The sequence below is a fragment of the Bombus vosnesenskii genome, unplaced genomic scaffold, assembly GCF_011952255.1.
Source record: "Bombus vosnesenskii isolate JDL3184/JDL3185 unplaced genomic scaffold, Bvos_JDL3184-5_v1.1 scf7180000013263, whole genome shotgun sequence".
Lineage (NCBI taxonomy): Eukaryota > Metazoa > Arthropoda > Insecta > Hymenoptera > Apidae > Bombus > Bombus vosnesenskii.
Window position 1 is genome coordinate 5,111,144 of NW_022882923.1, and position 13,998 is coordinate 5,125,141.

General features: G+C 38.2%; 1 protein-coding gene across 8 annotated transcripts in view; it reads left to right on the forward strand.

Moving 5' to 3' along the window:
* Positions 1 to 13,998, forward strand: part of LOC117232889 (glutamate receptor ionotropic, kainate 2-like) — a 113,981-nt gene that overhangs the window by 61,373 nt on the left and 38,610 nt on the right. For all 8 annotated transcript variants that reach the window (XM_033492653.1, XM_033492669.1, XM_033492661.1 and 5 more), the window contains exons 7-8: positions 19 to 183; positions 12,002 to 12,154. In XM_033492653.1, coding sequence (XP_033348544.1) covers positions 19 to 183; positions 12,002 to 12,154 — 318 coding nt within the window. The remainder of the gene's footprint in view (positions 1 to 18; positions 184 to 12,001; positions 12,155 to 13,998) is intronic.

Sequence of the window (13,998 nt, forward strand, 5' to 3'; positions counted from 1 at the left end):
TATCCGTCCCTGTTCCAGGATATCGAGACCTTCGACCTCGAGGACTTCAAGTACAATTTCGTCAATATCACTGCCTTCCGTCTGGTCGACGCGGAGGATGTCGGAGTGCGGGGCATCTTGAGGGACATGGAACGATACCAACCGTCCGGGAATACGATCCTCAACAAATCGAGAGTTATACAGGTAAAAGTTCCATGTGACCCGAAACCCGACCATGCCAAATATCTGTGTCTGCGTTCTCAGGATGTTTGCGCGATCTGTTATCGCACCGCTCTTCGATATTCGCTTCGTGCACATGCGACGGATTGATTTTTATCCGGCTACGTGACTGTTTGCTCCGTTAAATGGATGTGCCAAGTCAATAGTCACGATTGTACGATGTTGGAAGGCTTCTAAAGGGATTCGAAATTCTTTTCGGAATTATAAAGAACGATAATATAGATGTATACTTTGGATAAGATAGTAACTTCGATAAGCGATTAATTTATCAGTAGTTCTGACAATGACGAAAATTAGAATCATTGCGGTTACACCAAACACTCGCGCTACAGTATCGACTTTTATAATCAGGGTCGAAAGCTTTTGAATAAAAATGTAACAATTGCTTTCGGTTTCTATCATAAGCTTCCAATTTCTTTTTCTCTTCTTACAAAGGACCATTCTCAAATCTCCACCGATCAATAATCGATCGTTCTGTTAATGAATATTCTGATAATCTGAGGCTCTACTGAATTGACTCGCAATTTTTCGGGACAAAGGCAAAGTTCACCGAATCAGAAATTACGAGGACAAGTTATTTTGGACAATTTATAGTAACCGCGGAAAATCCCGCTTCTGTCCACCGTTGTGATACTTTATTGATCGCAAAGTACGTAGCAGCGTAAAAACGAGACCGATGAGAAAGATAGAAGGACAGAAACTGCAAAACACGTATCGACTGTTGGATGTAAAACAATACGAGGAGAAAAACTCCATAGAAAGTAGCCTGTTCGATGCCACAGCGGACGTTTCGCACGCTAGTAAAATAATTTGAAAGCGATCGTTACCTGACAAAGCGAGTCAAACAAGTTCGTTAAGCTTTAATAAAGAGCTATGGAAATAGTTCGTGTTAAACTGGCACGTTCAATCAAATCTCGTTAGCGATGTGATGTTTTGGAAGGCTGCAAAATAGTGACGTTTGTACTTGGAACACGCGGATCTTCCTACTTTTCCTCGATTTGCATTCAGATTAGTGTGTCTGACCTGGCATCAGTTAACTGTCCTGTCACCTCTCCTAACGAAACGAAATTTCGAAACACCTGTGTTCTCGCGTCTCTGGGGAATTCTGTCCCCTTTTTTTTCATTTGGAAACAGAGAACCTGATACATATAAGCAATAGAAAGATATGAAATTTGGTGGAGAGAAACTTGTTCTACAAACTTATTCCAACTTATTTGATTGCTACCTGTTCGTCATTGTGTTTCTTCTCTATTGAGGATTCAAAAATCTCTAAATTGATATTAAAACTAACGTCTATATCACAAATATATCTTACCTCGTTTAAAAAATTTCTCCTAAATTCAATATTCCAAATTTTATTGCCGTGTGTCGTATATCGTCTCTCTTGTCAATTACTCGAAGTTGTGTTGCACTTGAGTTTTGATCTCATTTTAAAAACTTGATGAAATTCCACAAGAATTCTTTACCTTAATAACGTGAAGTTGCTGTGCTGAAAATGCAAACGTCTGTCAGGGCTTAGCAGGACATACTATATACAGGGGCCATCTGGTTCACATTCTCTTATTATTCCAGCGGACACAGTTCGTCAAGATAATCAAATTTTCTACGTTTTGTTTGTCCGAGACACCGCGTCCTTTTGCGGCCACTGTTTTTCATGCAAACAAAACTACGAATTCATAAAAAACAGCGGCGAAGAAAAATGGGTACAGACAAGATCATACGTCCGTAATAATATAAAAAATTTCTAGAAGTAACCTGGCCATTTTATTCTATATGTAATAAAAAGGATAAACTCGGACATTGTTAGTGATTTCTTCGGAGAACGAATAGACTTAAAACTAGCCCCAAATCTTAATTAACCAACTAACTAATTAATAAATAGGTTTAGGTAGTATATATAATCCTGGCGGCTTTATTTATGTTACTGTAGATGTTTCAATATTTCCAGGGTTTCCTTAAAAGGTTTCCTTTCCGGGAATGCAACCCTTCGGCTTGACTGTTATTCGAGCCATTTTCGAACACTGTTCTATATAGTCGCTATAAACCACATATGTGTGTAGCTTCTGCTTCAATTGATCTACAGTGGCTTGTAGAAATATATATTTATACCATATTATGTTACATTATATTATGTTATATTATTATATCTCACTATCAATGTAGCCGTCATAGTCGATTTTCATTATAACGCTAATAAAATTTAAATATGTTATTCTACCTACACTGTAATGAACCGACACGAAAAACACGATATTTCTTCATAGAATAGTTGGACATAGGCTAGATTTTTCCAGGCCCGTCAGACGTAACTACTTTTATAAAACACAGCGTCAAGGAAAACGAGACGGAGTTGGAGGAATAGCTGTCACAAAAGAAACCGCATTTCTCGCCGAGTCGGGCAACTTAATTCGCTGGCTTTTAAAGTCGACGGTCGCTTAAAGTGCCCTCGAACGACTCGTTTGAATCGACAATTGCGTCCAGGAGAAACGTGTCTAGTAGAAAAGGAAGAAAAGAAAAGGAGAAAAGGAGGGGGAAAATTGAATTAATACCGAAGATTTTCCTTCGAAGGTACGAAACAACGTCCGGAAATTCGAGAGAGGAGAAAAGGAAATAGATATGTCTGAAGGTTTAATCGAATGATGGTTGCAGGCGAAACGAGATTATGGTCTCTGTTCGATCCGCCATCTTTTGTAAGGTGACAGATTCGTTCCGCTAGTCCGTGTTTTATTTCGAGGAAAATGGTGAATGAGGTATATGCAGAGAAACGAGGAAATACTTTGTGGAAAAGGGCGGGTAGATTAATGATTCGCCTTAATGGCGACGTAAAGAAAGAGTTTTCTAATAATAGCCTGATGGCTGAACTTTTGTTACAGCTTGACTTTTGCACGATGGTAGAATATATAGCGCTGCATAGAAAATGAAACATTTTTTTTTAATTCTAATTCTTCACAATATCAAAAGCACCAATCTGTCTCAATTGCGAAAACAAAAATTTCTAATTCTGTCGTTTGGATAGATTTAACGGGTCAAAAGAAAATGTTATAATCATTATGGACGCAATTTTGACCTACATATAAATTCTCTTTAACGAAGCAATTTTGGGAGAGACACAAATTGATAAAAATTATTTATTAAAACGTATTTTCATCGATTAATCAACTATAAAGAGAAAAAAGACCTCAATAAATATACGCTTGTAAAGTTGCGTACGCGTGTTTTCCCATTGATAAAGATTCCGCAATACTGGGCATTTGAATAAAAATACCTAGGTTTTTCCATTGGTATAAAACGTAAAAATATCGAGCCACCGTTACACAGTGGCAAATAGAGAAAAGTCCTGCTCTCATCGTATCACGGACGTGACCCAAATTGAAATATTACTGTTTCGTTCGTATTGTATAAAAATTCCCTTGCTGTGTTTGTTTTTCGCGTTAAAAAGAATCAACAGCGATCTTTAATTTTGCTCCACGGATTTAAACAAACGATTTTCCTATCGTACTATGGAGGGGACGAGATTGAATTTGCAAATCGACAAGAGGACCGTAAATTTCAATTAGATCCCAGGCAAGTACGAACGAAGAGAGCAAGTTCGTTAACCGAAGAGGGCAAGTTTTTGCATAGCGCGCGGCCAAAGTTACAGACGATACGAAAGGGAGCAAAGAAACAGTGACTGCTGGCTATTATTAGTTTTACCCAATTAGTGAAATGAGCGCAGCAGTCGGCCGTCACGTGATTAAGCTCGTACGGCTTCCTTTCGCTTTTCAGCGAGATTATCCTCGGCACAAAGACAGCGAACGAAGAAAGAAATCGCATCTCAAGGTTCGTCCATGTGCCTGTTTCAGCCCCGATCAACCAAGCGATTAGAAGCTTCGGCCATGGCTCATCTCGTTGATCAAATGAACGCGACCATTTGCAATGAAATCCCATAACGTCTCCTTTTCGGTCATTTTCGTCGAAATTGTTTCATCCAAAAAGCACTCTAATTGCAGGGCACTCGTTCTCGCTTTCAGAAACTTTATTGTTTCAAGAGCTTCTTGCTGCGAGCAAAGTAGCGTGCCTCCCTTTCTAAACCGAACTCCAGAACAAAGGAAATTGTACCGTACGGTAATTAAATACTTTTCGTTTAAACTAACCATTGTTCTTAACGATATACGTCTTTTGTCGTTTCTTAAACTGATGCTGTTCTTTGTACTTTTCATACCAAGTATCAGTATAGACGTGATATCGAATGTTGAGTAGGTAGACTCGTAATCGTTAGATATAGAATGAAAAAATTATAAGAATTTATTTCTATGATTTTCCAATAATTCACATAGAACTCTTCTGCTTCTCTGTGACACTCTTAAAGAAATTACACACATCGTACATTCTTGTCACGTGCAGGTAGATCTCCTCATGTAGCATGCATGTCAAATCTCCACGTGTATTCTTCGAAGACATCTGCACCCTTCGCTACAGACCAATATTAGCATAAAAATTCCTCAATCATTCGTCTGTCATACGAATGCTTACTTTTACAATACGCGTATTTCCAAAAATAATGTCCATATATACATAGTATCTGTATAACTCTATATAACGAGTTTACAAGAACAGTTCTATCCCACATAATCTCAGTTCTCCTCCCTGTCACTTATCCTCGGTCACCTTACGATTTTCCGAATTGTCAGGCTGAAATTACCTTGGACAGCCGTTGTTTCCAGACTTCCCACGGGTACGATGTCACAACCGTAAAATCTACTGTCTGTTTTCACCAAGGTTACTCGTGTCCTTTCTCGATACGATTCTCCTTCGGTTGCTCGAAGCTTCAGTTCACCCTTTTATCTTCCTCGATTTTCCTCTTATTTCTCGCCGTTAAACGATCGAGTTAGCCAACAAAAAGTTCTAAAGAAAAAAAAACACAGCCACAATCAGCCTTAGTTGAAAGTGCCATGAAAAGAAGGGAAAGAGTGAGTTGAAAGAAGGTCGAAGCTTTTGAAGATGCATTGTGAGCTAACCACCTTGCCAAAGGGCACAAGCTGGCTTGAAATAAGGCTGTACACCTGTTAGACCGATCTTCTTGTGAAGAAAGTATAGGACGAACAAACGAGGCTCGTCTAGAAAAATAAACGCGTACCTATACGTGTGTGTCTGCAGATCTCTTTTTCGACGAGAGCTTGTTACACGGTGGACGGTCCTTGCATACTGATCTAGTTCCTTTTATAGTGTTGAGTATCAGTCTCGTAGTAATCAAGGTGGCTGGGTCTCGTTGCCGATTGAAGGTATCGAGCGAACGAATTGAATTTTAACGCGTTGCATTCGGCGATCCATTTTTTAAATTTGTTAGAGATCGGCAGCTCTTTGGAATTTACTTTCGCAATCAGCGCTATTATTTTCTAAAGACACGGATTTAGCAATTTTATGTGACTTTGCGAATTTGTCTGATTCTTTTAACCTGTTAATGATCGAGCAGCGAAATAATACTTAAAAATTACGTGAACGTAATAAATCTATGCTAAACAGAAATATTACTAGCGTATTACTATAAATAATTCGCTGTGTTCAAAATTTCTAAAATTGTAGAATGTAGATGAAAGAAAAAATAGCGACGAAAAGAATATTAAATCTTTGGGATTTCTTCCCGTAGCTGCAATTTTAAAAAATTGATTGCAAAAGAATGCAATGAAATGTTAGATTGACGTAACGTTGAATTTTGATAAGCTAATGAGAGAAGCTTATCCCCTTGTCGAAAATAATCCAACAAAAATAGTATTTTTTCCACTCTTTTTACCTGTTATGTCCCAGCCATCCAATGAATCACCGAATGCAGCTCGCGAGGCGGAATAACCTGGGCTTTTACCGCCATAAATCAGACTATCTCGTGCTCGAAGAGTTTTATTATTTCATCCGGTAACCGGCCTTACGATGACGAGATTCCACCGTTGGCATGGCAGTTGACTTTCCTTTCTCGTCCAGCTGCTACCCTGGCAGCTGTGAATCTGACGCGCATCCTAAAGACCGCTTATTAGATTTTTAATTTCACGCTATTGTAACTAGATCTTCCGCGGCCCTATCGTGACATTTCCGACTTGTCTGAAACATTCCACGCGATCTTTCGCAAATTCTTCTACCTACCTCGTATCTATCGATCCTTAGAACGAATACCGTTCCTCTTTGTAACGATCGATACTGTTTCTCCTCCTCGTTCTCCTATTTGCATTTCCCACATGGATGCGTTCCAATAAATGCGAATCGTTAATTAATACATGACAATGCAGTTGACATAATTTATTTAATTGGAAACGAATGCACAGCCAGTGAGAATACTTGTTCTTGAAAGGCAATGTACGATTCATAGCTTTGTAAATACGATAACTGCACTACATTCACAATAACATTGTTGTGCTGAACATTTCTTACTGTGTTGATAAAAGTCATCTCTATTGCGTCCACATATTCATGATTTAATTCTTTTTGTCAATTGCAACTCCTTTTTCTAAAACCGTAACGTTCTTGTACAAGTTTATCCTTCAAAATTTCATTTTATCATCACTGTACATCATAAAAATCTCATATTACCGCGTCTCTGTTCTTCCGAGTATAAAAGACTGTCCTGTCGTGGACGAAAATTTCGTGGTCGACGATTGCTCGAGATTCGCTTTAAATGCTAATGAACAATCTGATCCGCGCCCTCAAAAACAGACTGTCCCGTACAATTGCCCTGGATCTGCTCGTGATCTAGGTAGGAAAAATGACAGGACGAGCGAATTAATTTCAACCCACGCGACGATTACTCCAATATGAAGGCTGGGACAAGGATTAAGACCTAGCTGAAGTTCTTCGCCCTTCTACACCCTTAACCTAGCAATCTCCATGCTCGAAAGGAACTGGCAAAATTTGCGGTGCGCGACGAATATTTGCTAACTAACTGACAATCTGTCTAATTTAGAGCGGATAAACCGAGGCGTCGAACTACGATGTTACGAATGTAATATCCGACATAGGAAATATGGAATCGTCGTGAGTGTGACGCAGATTTTGCTTGGAATAAATTACGACGATTTAGGGAAGAATAGATTAATCCAGATATATCTGTTATCCTATGTAAAGGGTATTTATTTATTCCTTATAAAGGGTATTTATCTTCACTATTGGAATAGTGCACAGACAATGCACAATAAGTGGGACAAAAATTTGGTCAATATATTCAAATTAATAGTAGAAAATGGCATTTTGAAAAATATAAAAGTCTGGATTCATAAGAGGAAAGATGAACAAAATTTTGAGAGTTGCTTAAACATTTTTATGGGAATTATCATAGAACGGAAATAGGAATTAGAGAATTCACATGGCTCCTAGCAGAATTTGAACACTAGCTACAAGATTGACGTAACTACAGTTAGTTCGCATTAATTAAGCGCAGTAACGTATATTATACCACGTGTATTATATAGAGCAGATATAAATATAACGAAATTCAAAGCAAAGTTCTCTACCTCTAAATATAATATACTTTACCCACTCCAACAAATACCACAACATCTCTTGCCTATTTTAAAACTTCAACTTTTTTTATTGAAAATCACAGAGAAACTGAGGAAAGAAAGGAACCTTAAATCCCTGTGTTCAAAAACTGTAAAGAGAAAGAGCTTAATAATCTCCAGATCCTTGAAAATCCTGATCTTACCTCAGCCAAAGAGATTACCTCGACTAATTAAGCTAGCCAGACTAACAACAGATTTCTCTCTCGACTAATTTAATATTTTAAACAACCCTTTCTTCTACTAACAGAAAATTTAGGAAAAAAGATTTGCAAATTGTATTATTAAAGACAAATTAATATATTATTAAATGACAAATTAATGTATAATTCAAGACAAATTATCTAAGTTACTTAGTTAATCTTATTCTGAATGATAATGGAGAAACTCGTTTAATGTTTAACAGGATAGAGGTGTCGTAAGTTACTCGCGAGATGTCTCTCAGCCTTGGGCTAATTAAAAACACGCTCCAATTAAGCTAAAATAACGAGGCAGCGTGAAAACTCTATCCAGCTACGAAATTTCTGATAGCGAAGAGCGAGCTCTTTTTCAGCCGTTTGTTTTCCAATGTAGCCGCGAGCAATGGCGAACGATCTTGTTAACAAAATTGTGGATCATTCTTCACTAGCTTTGACGGTGATCTATCTGCAAATCGATTTTCTATTATAAATCCACGAGCCTCGGAGATCGAGTCGTTATTACATTTTTTCACCGTCACGATATTTGTCAGTTTCGCTTCTGTTTGAAATCATATGTTTCATCTCTTTCATTCTTTAGTTTTTTTTTATGATAAATTCGTTTTGAACGTAACGCGGCATGTTGAATTCCATTCACGTTAAAATGTCTGTTTTTATTGCAAAGGAAAATTATCCTAAATCGTTCCAGTTTATCGAAGAAAAGAATTCCAATTTTAATCATTTCTCATGTGTATTTCGAAAGAGCGCAACTTAAACAACTTTTTTCAGGAAAAGCGTTTTGCAACGTCTATGTATATTTTCATGTTGGTTTCAAATGTTACCAATATAATGGAATCTCATAGGTGATGGCGCTAATGAAGTTTCAGAATGTTTCGTATAATACGCATAATATATTCATAAAAAAGAAAGTATCTACAAGCGTACGAATGCTTTCGCGAACCACTCTGCTTCTACAATTTTCTCAGAGATCATAATTTAAAATTCTCTCAAAACTTGGTCCTTTGCTTCCTCCACGATATATACGATTTCCTTGTTCGCTTTTATCGAGTGGAAATTCACTGAGACCGAGAAAATTTCCAGTTGTTTTCATCGGAGGAGCAACGATGATACTGCACAGGAACGCAGTTATCGCTGATTATTTTCCACGATACCAACTTTCCGCCGCGTGATCTTTGCATTTCCATCGAATTTCCCGATAGCTGAGTAGGAACGCGTGGAATAACGCGCGTTGTTCCACGTCATCGCGTTTCACGCTGAAACATCTACGTAACGATGTATTGGTTAACGTGAATCAATGAGCCTGGATACGTCTGCCCGATCGGTCGATTCGCTTATTAATGGGTGGAGGAGAAATGGCCAATAAATATCGGCGAAAATTGCCTCCTGTCCATGGAGAGCCAATACTTTTTCGGATAACTTGTAACGCAGCATTCGATACGTAATTGGAGAAAGGCTAATGTCGGATATTTCGAGAAATTGAACATATTCCTATGTTTGTGTTGTCGAAATATGGTTGGTCGGTCGAGAAAATGGAAGATTAATTTTTGAGAAGTGGAGAAATTAAAGTATCCGTTCTCTTTTCTGTCGATATGATCTGTCGTTGAACATTAAGAAGGATGTGGAGGTAATTTCGATACACGTAATCCTTAAACTCGTTTTCTTGATATTACTTAAGACGTCCAAAGCAACTTGCTATGAAACCCCTGATATTTTATTGAAGATACATCATCTTCTCGATTTCATCGCTTCGCTGATTATCGCTTTATCGTTAATTAATAGGGTTCCTTGAACATTATGACGATAATGAACGAAATATATTACTATGTTCATAAGTAGTCTGACGCTGTAGTGCATTTCCGATAACACGAGATAGGGGTTTTAGTGGAAAATTAATTAAAATTAGTAATTGTGGAATCAGCAAATTATAAATGAAAATTATCTGTAAGGAACTTGATAATATTATGTATATGTATATTTCTTTCTTTTTTAACGATTTTAGACATCACTGCTCAAAATAACATTATAATAGTGTTTGTCTCGGTTTAAAAGATCCTTTAGAAATTAAGCAACCTGAAAATTATCGAGACGTTTGTCGAGAATCTGCCTTAACTTCCGAAAACCTGACAAGTTCACCAAAGACCATGCAACACGGGTCTCATGGTAGCTTTACCCTGGTATTTGCTGTAATCAAACACGTAGTACGCGCATATTTACATGGAAAATTAGCGCCGTGCAAGCAACGAAGGAAATTCCAGTTGATTCGTGTCCAGAGGGATACGAAAATAAGCCGAGCAGAAAATTGATTCGAATTCGCTACGCTTTGAACCCTTTATGTTATGGCGAATTTGTTGCATAAACAACTATTCGAAATTTGTTTGTTAAAAACTAACTTATCGGATTGTGTGAAGGGTTCATTAGCGCGACGTTGTTTTTCTCGTCAAACAAAGTTACGAGGAATGCGGCAAAAATAGAAAATTTCACGCACTGAAACGGAACGAATGCAATCTGATTAATGAGCCTTCGGGGCTTGGATGTGCATGAATTCGAAAATATTCTCGTCGGAATAATTAGATCGCCAATTGAAATGGCTTTGTCGTTCGTATCAGTTTCCAATACCTCGAATGTTCGACTGTATGCATATTAGTCGTAAAAGTTCAATCATTATTACTTTCAATCATTGTTATTTTCAATACAGTGTCATTGCCCGAACGAAGGAACGTGTTCGTTTCTAATTTTATTTTACACCGATTGTTTGGTATCGTAGAGAGAAAAATATTCGGTCGATCGGAATACTGGACCGGGAGTCGAACCGGGATCTTTTGTTTGCCGGCAAGATGATTTCTCAATTAGCTACCCAGGTGGTCGATGAATATTTTCTGCCACACTCCTAAGCCTCGAACAATTACCGCCTGACAATGTAACCGTCCTCGGTCACTCATACCATATAAATACACAAATGCACAAACCATATAAATACCAGTCTAAACTCGTCACTGTCGGTCAACTAGATACGTAAATCATAATCTTGTAACGTCGAGACAGATCCTACTTCTAAGAATCGTAAGAAGTAAAATGTTCAATCTATCGAGTTGCTAGACCCGAATTCAAACTCAGATCTTCCGCTTGCCGGCAGGGTGTTTTCCCAATTAAGCTACCCAGGCCGTCGACGAATGCTTTCTGCTGAACTTCTAAGTCTCAAATGGCTGTCGCCTACGGTTGAGTTAGATTTATCGCAGAAACAAAGCTGTAATTTCGTTTATTCGAGTTTAACTATTAAATCTAATATCGTAGCTGTTTAAACGAATCGCTTGTAACAACTTCATGAAGCAATCGATAATGAACAGAGCTCTTGGAAAAGCTGACAAAATCACAAATTAATGAAACTTCGTGCAAGCGACAAATACTTCTTTAATTTCGTCAAAGCGCAATAAAATTGAAATGAATATAAAACGCGTTTCCAGGTTGGCGCCACGGTGCTAACCGCGTCTCTTTTCAACGATTCTGACGGTAGTGCTGATAATTTCCATAAGAGCGCAAGGCGTGCAGTCTCGTTTATAAAGCTCACTGCCAACAACGTGAAAAATAACCAGAATTAATTCTTCTAAATTAGTTACAATCAATTCTTTCTCCAAGAAAATGTCTATCACTCTTTTCCTCAGGGATAATACATAATCAAAGATTGTTGTTTCAAGTTAATTGAAACGCTCTCCATTTCTATTTCTTCCGCTATAACATTTATCGTAACGTCACCGAGATGTTTTTCTTTAAAACGCGCAAACTTGAAACTTCATAGAAAAATTCCGAAGAGATAACTAGATCCTCGTTTAAGTATCTGCAAAAGCTCGCGATGCTTCCGCCGTGGCGCGCGTTTAATAATTTTCAAAGGCGACTCTCTTTCTTCTGGTGGCTGGTGGAGGTGATTTTACCCAGCTGCATAATTTAAATGATCTGTGGACGGTCGCCGAGCAAAAAAAGAACAGCAGCTTACGAGAATATTTAACGCGGCGGGGAGCATCGCGACGTTCTGTGAATGATCTATACCGAGGAAAGACGTGCCTTTTCCAGGCGGAGCCGGCGCTCATGTACGATAGCGTGCAGGTGTTCGCTGTAGGATTAAGAACCCTGGAACAGTCGCACGCGCTCAGGCCCGCCAACATCTCCTGCGAAATGGAACACCCCTGGGACGGAGGGTTGTCCCTCATCAACTACATCAACTCGGTGAGTTTTACTACTTTTACAAGTGTGCGTGTTCTTTGAAACGGAAAGAAAGACATGGTAAAGTAATATTTCACGTATGTATTTGAAGCTCTACGTTCAAAGTCTATTCCTAAGATAGTTAGATTCTCCTAGAATTACTAAATTTCCTGAATTTCTAATGTAACGTAATGTTACATGAAACTAATTATAATGTAAATACGATGCACACGAGACGTATTCGTGATGATTAAACTACAGATTTTTCAGCATTTGTCCGAATAAAAACTTATAAAGATGCACGATATAAAAGAAAATATTCACAGTAAAATGCTCGTTAAAGTTTTTTAGTTGAGCGAAGCAAGTTTGTTTAAATCGTTGATTATATTTCAAGAAATATAAATTTATTAAACGTCCGCAATTTAGGCGTGATATTTAATTCCAGTTGCGTTACATTTGTTAGATTTCGTTAAATATTTTCCACTTCATATTCGAAGAACAGATTTTAATTACCACGGTAAAAAAAGTTCTAGCGTCTAATCGAATAATCTCGCGTCGCGTCGTCTCGCTTCGAATAAGATGTGTCGCCTGAATGGCTAGGAGATTAACGTGCTAGGACATGCTAGGTATTTCGTATATCTTGAGGAAGTATTTGGACACGAAACGTTCCTCAAAACGGAATTTAATGTTTCATCGCATTAGCGACCCGTGTTATTCGTAAAATGTCTGGCTGAATGGGCGGAATGCCCCTGGAAACGCCATGGGAAGTTCCATGGACGTATTTTGTAAAATGAAAATCGCGAAGAAAAGAGTGTTCATTTCTGTCGAGCGCTTGTCCGATCCATTTTCAGTTGTCAACAAGCAGCGGGCGACGTTTGTTATACTCGCGAAGAAAGTTAACCGACAATTTACGATGAATTACGGATGCAAAGAGACTGGACTGCTGCCAGGAACAACTGTATTCCGGATAATTGCAAACCCTTTCGCGAGGACGAATGGCGGTTTTACAAACTCGCGAGAAATCGAGGCGTGAACGTTTTCAGTTAACGAGAAAACAGCGCGGAACGATTACATTGTGTTGTTATAGTAATATCGTTTCATTACATTCAGCGAATTTCGTTACATTCAACGAGTTTCATTGAAGCGTAATTTGTGAAATGTCGATTCCGTTTAATGAAACTTTTTTAAGTTTCTGGACAGTGTCGATATCGAACAGAATTATTAAAATTGGAAACGAATAAAATGAACGGTTATGATGGTTTGCCTAATTGTGACCATATCGTAAGTAATGTAATAATAAGTTAACACGATCATCTGACTAATAACAGTCTCGACAATTGATTTCATTTAGTCTCTGTTCGTGTACAACAAAAATTGCACACAACTATCGACGTATCGATGAGTATCGACATCGGCTCATGTCGATGATTTACGATCGTGGCCTTTAAAACATCGTCATATACATTCGCCAATATTCGACCGCTTTGTATTCGAGCGTCGACACGTCGGAAGGTTGTTTCTATGAATTTCAATAGGAATTTTATGAACACCAGACACGGATAAATTTTATGAAATATCGAGCAGGTTTCCAGTTTGTCAGGCGCATCGGCCACGCATCGTTCGAAGGCTTCGCATGTTTTTGGTTTATTGTAATGAGTAGTATTACATGTACATTCTTTGCGAGGTAAAACAATCCTCGTTCGTTAATAACGAACTGTTGAAATAGCGTGTATCACACAGTGTCGTGATACATTGAATTAACGCTTCACGTAACGAATAATTAATAATGAATTTATGAATTAATCATGAATAATGAGATTTTCCCTTACACCTTGAGCAACGTTCCGTAATTTCAACGGGCAGAAAAT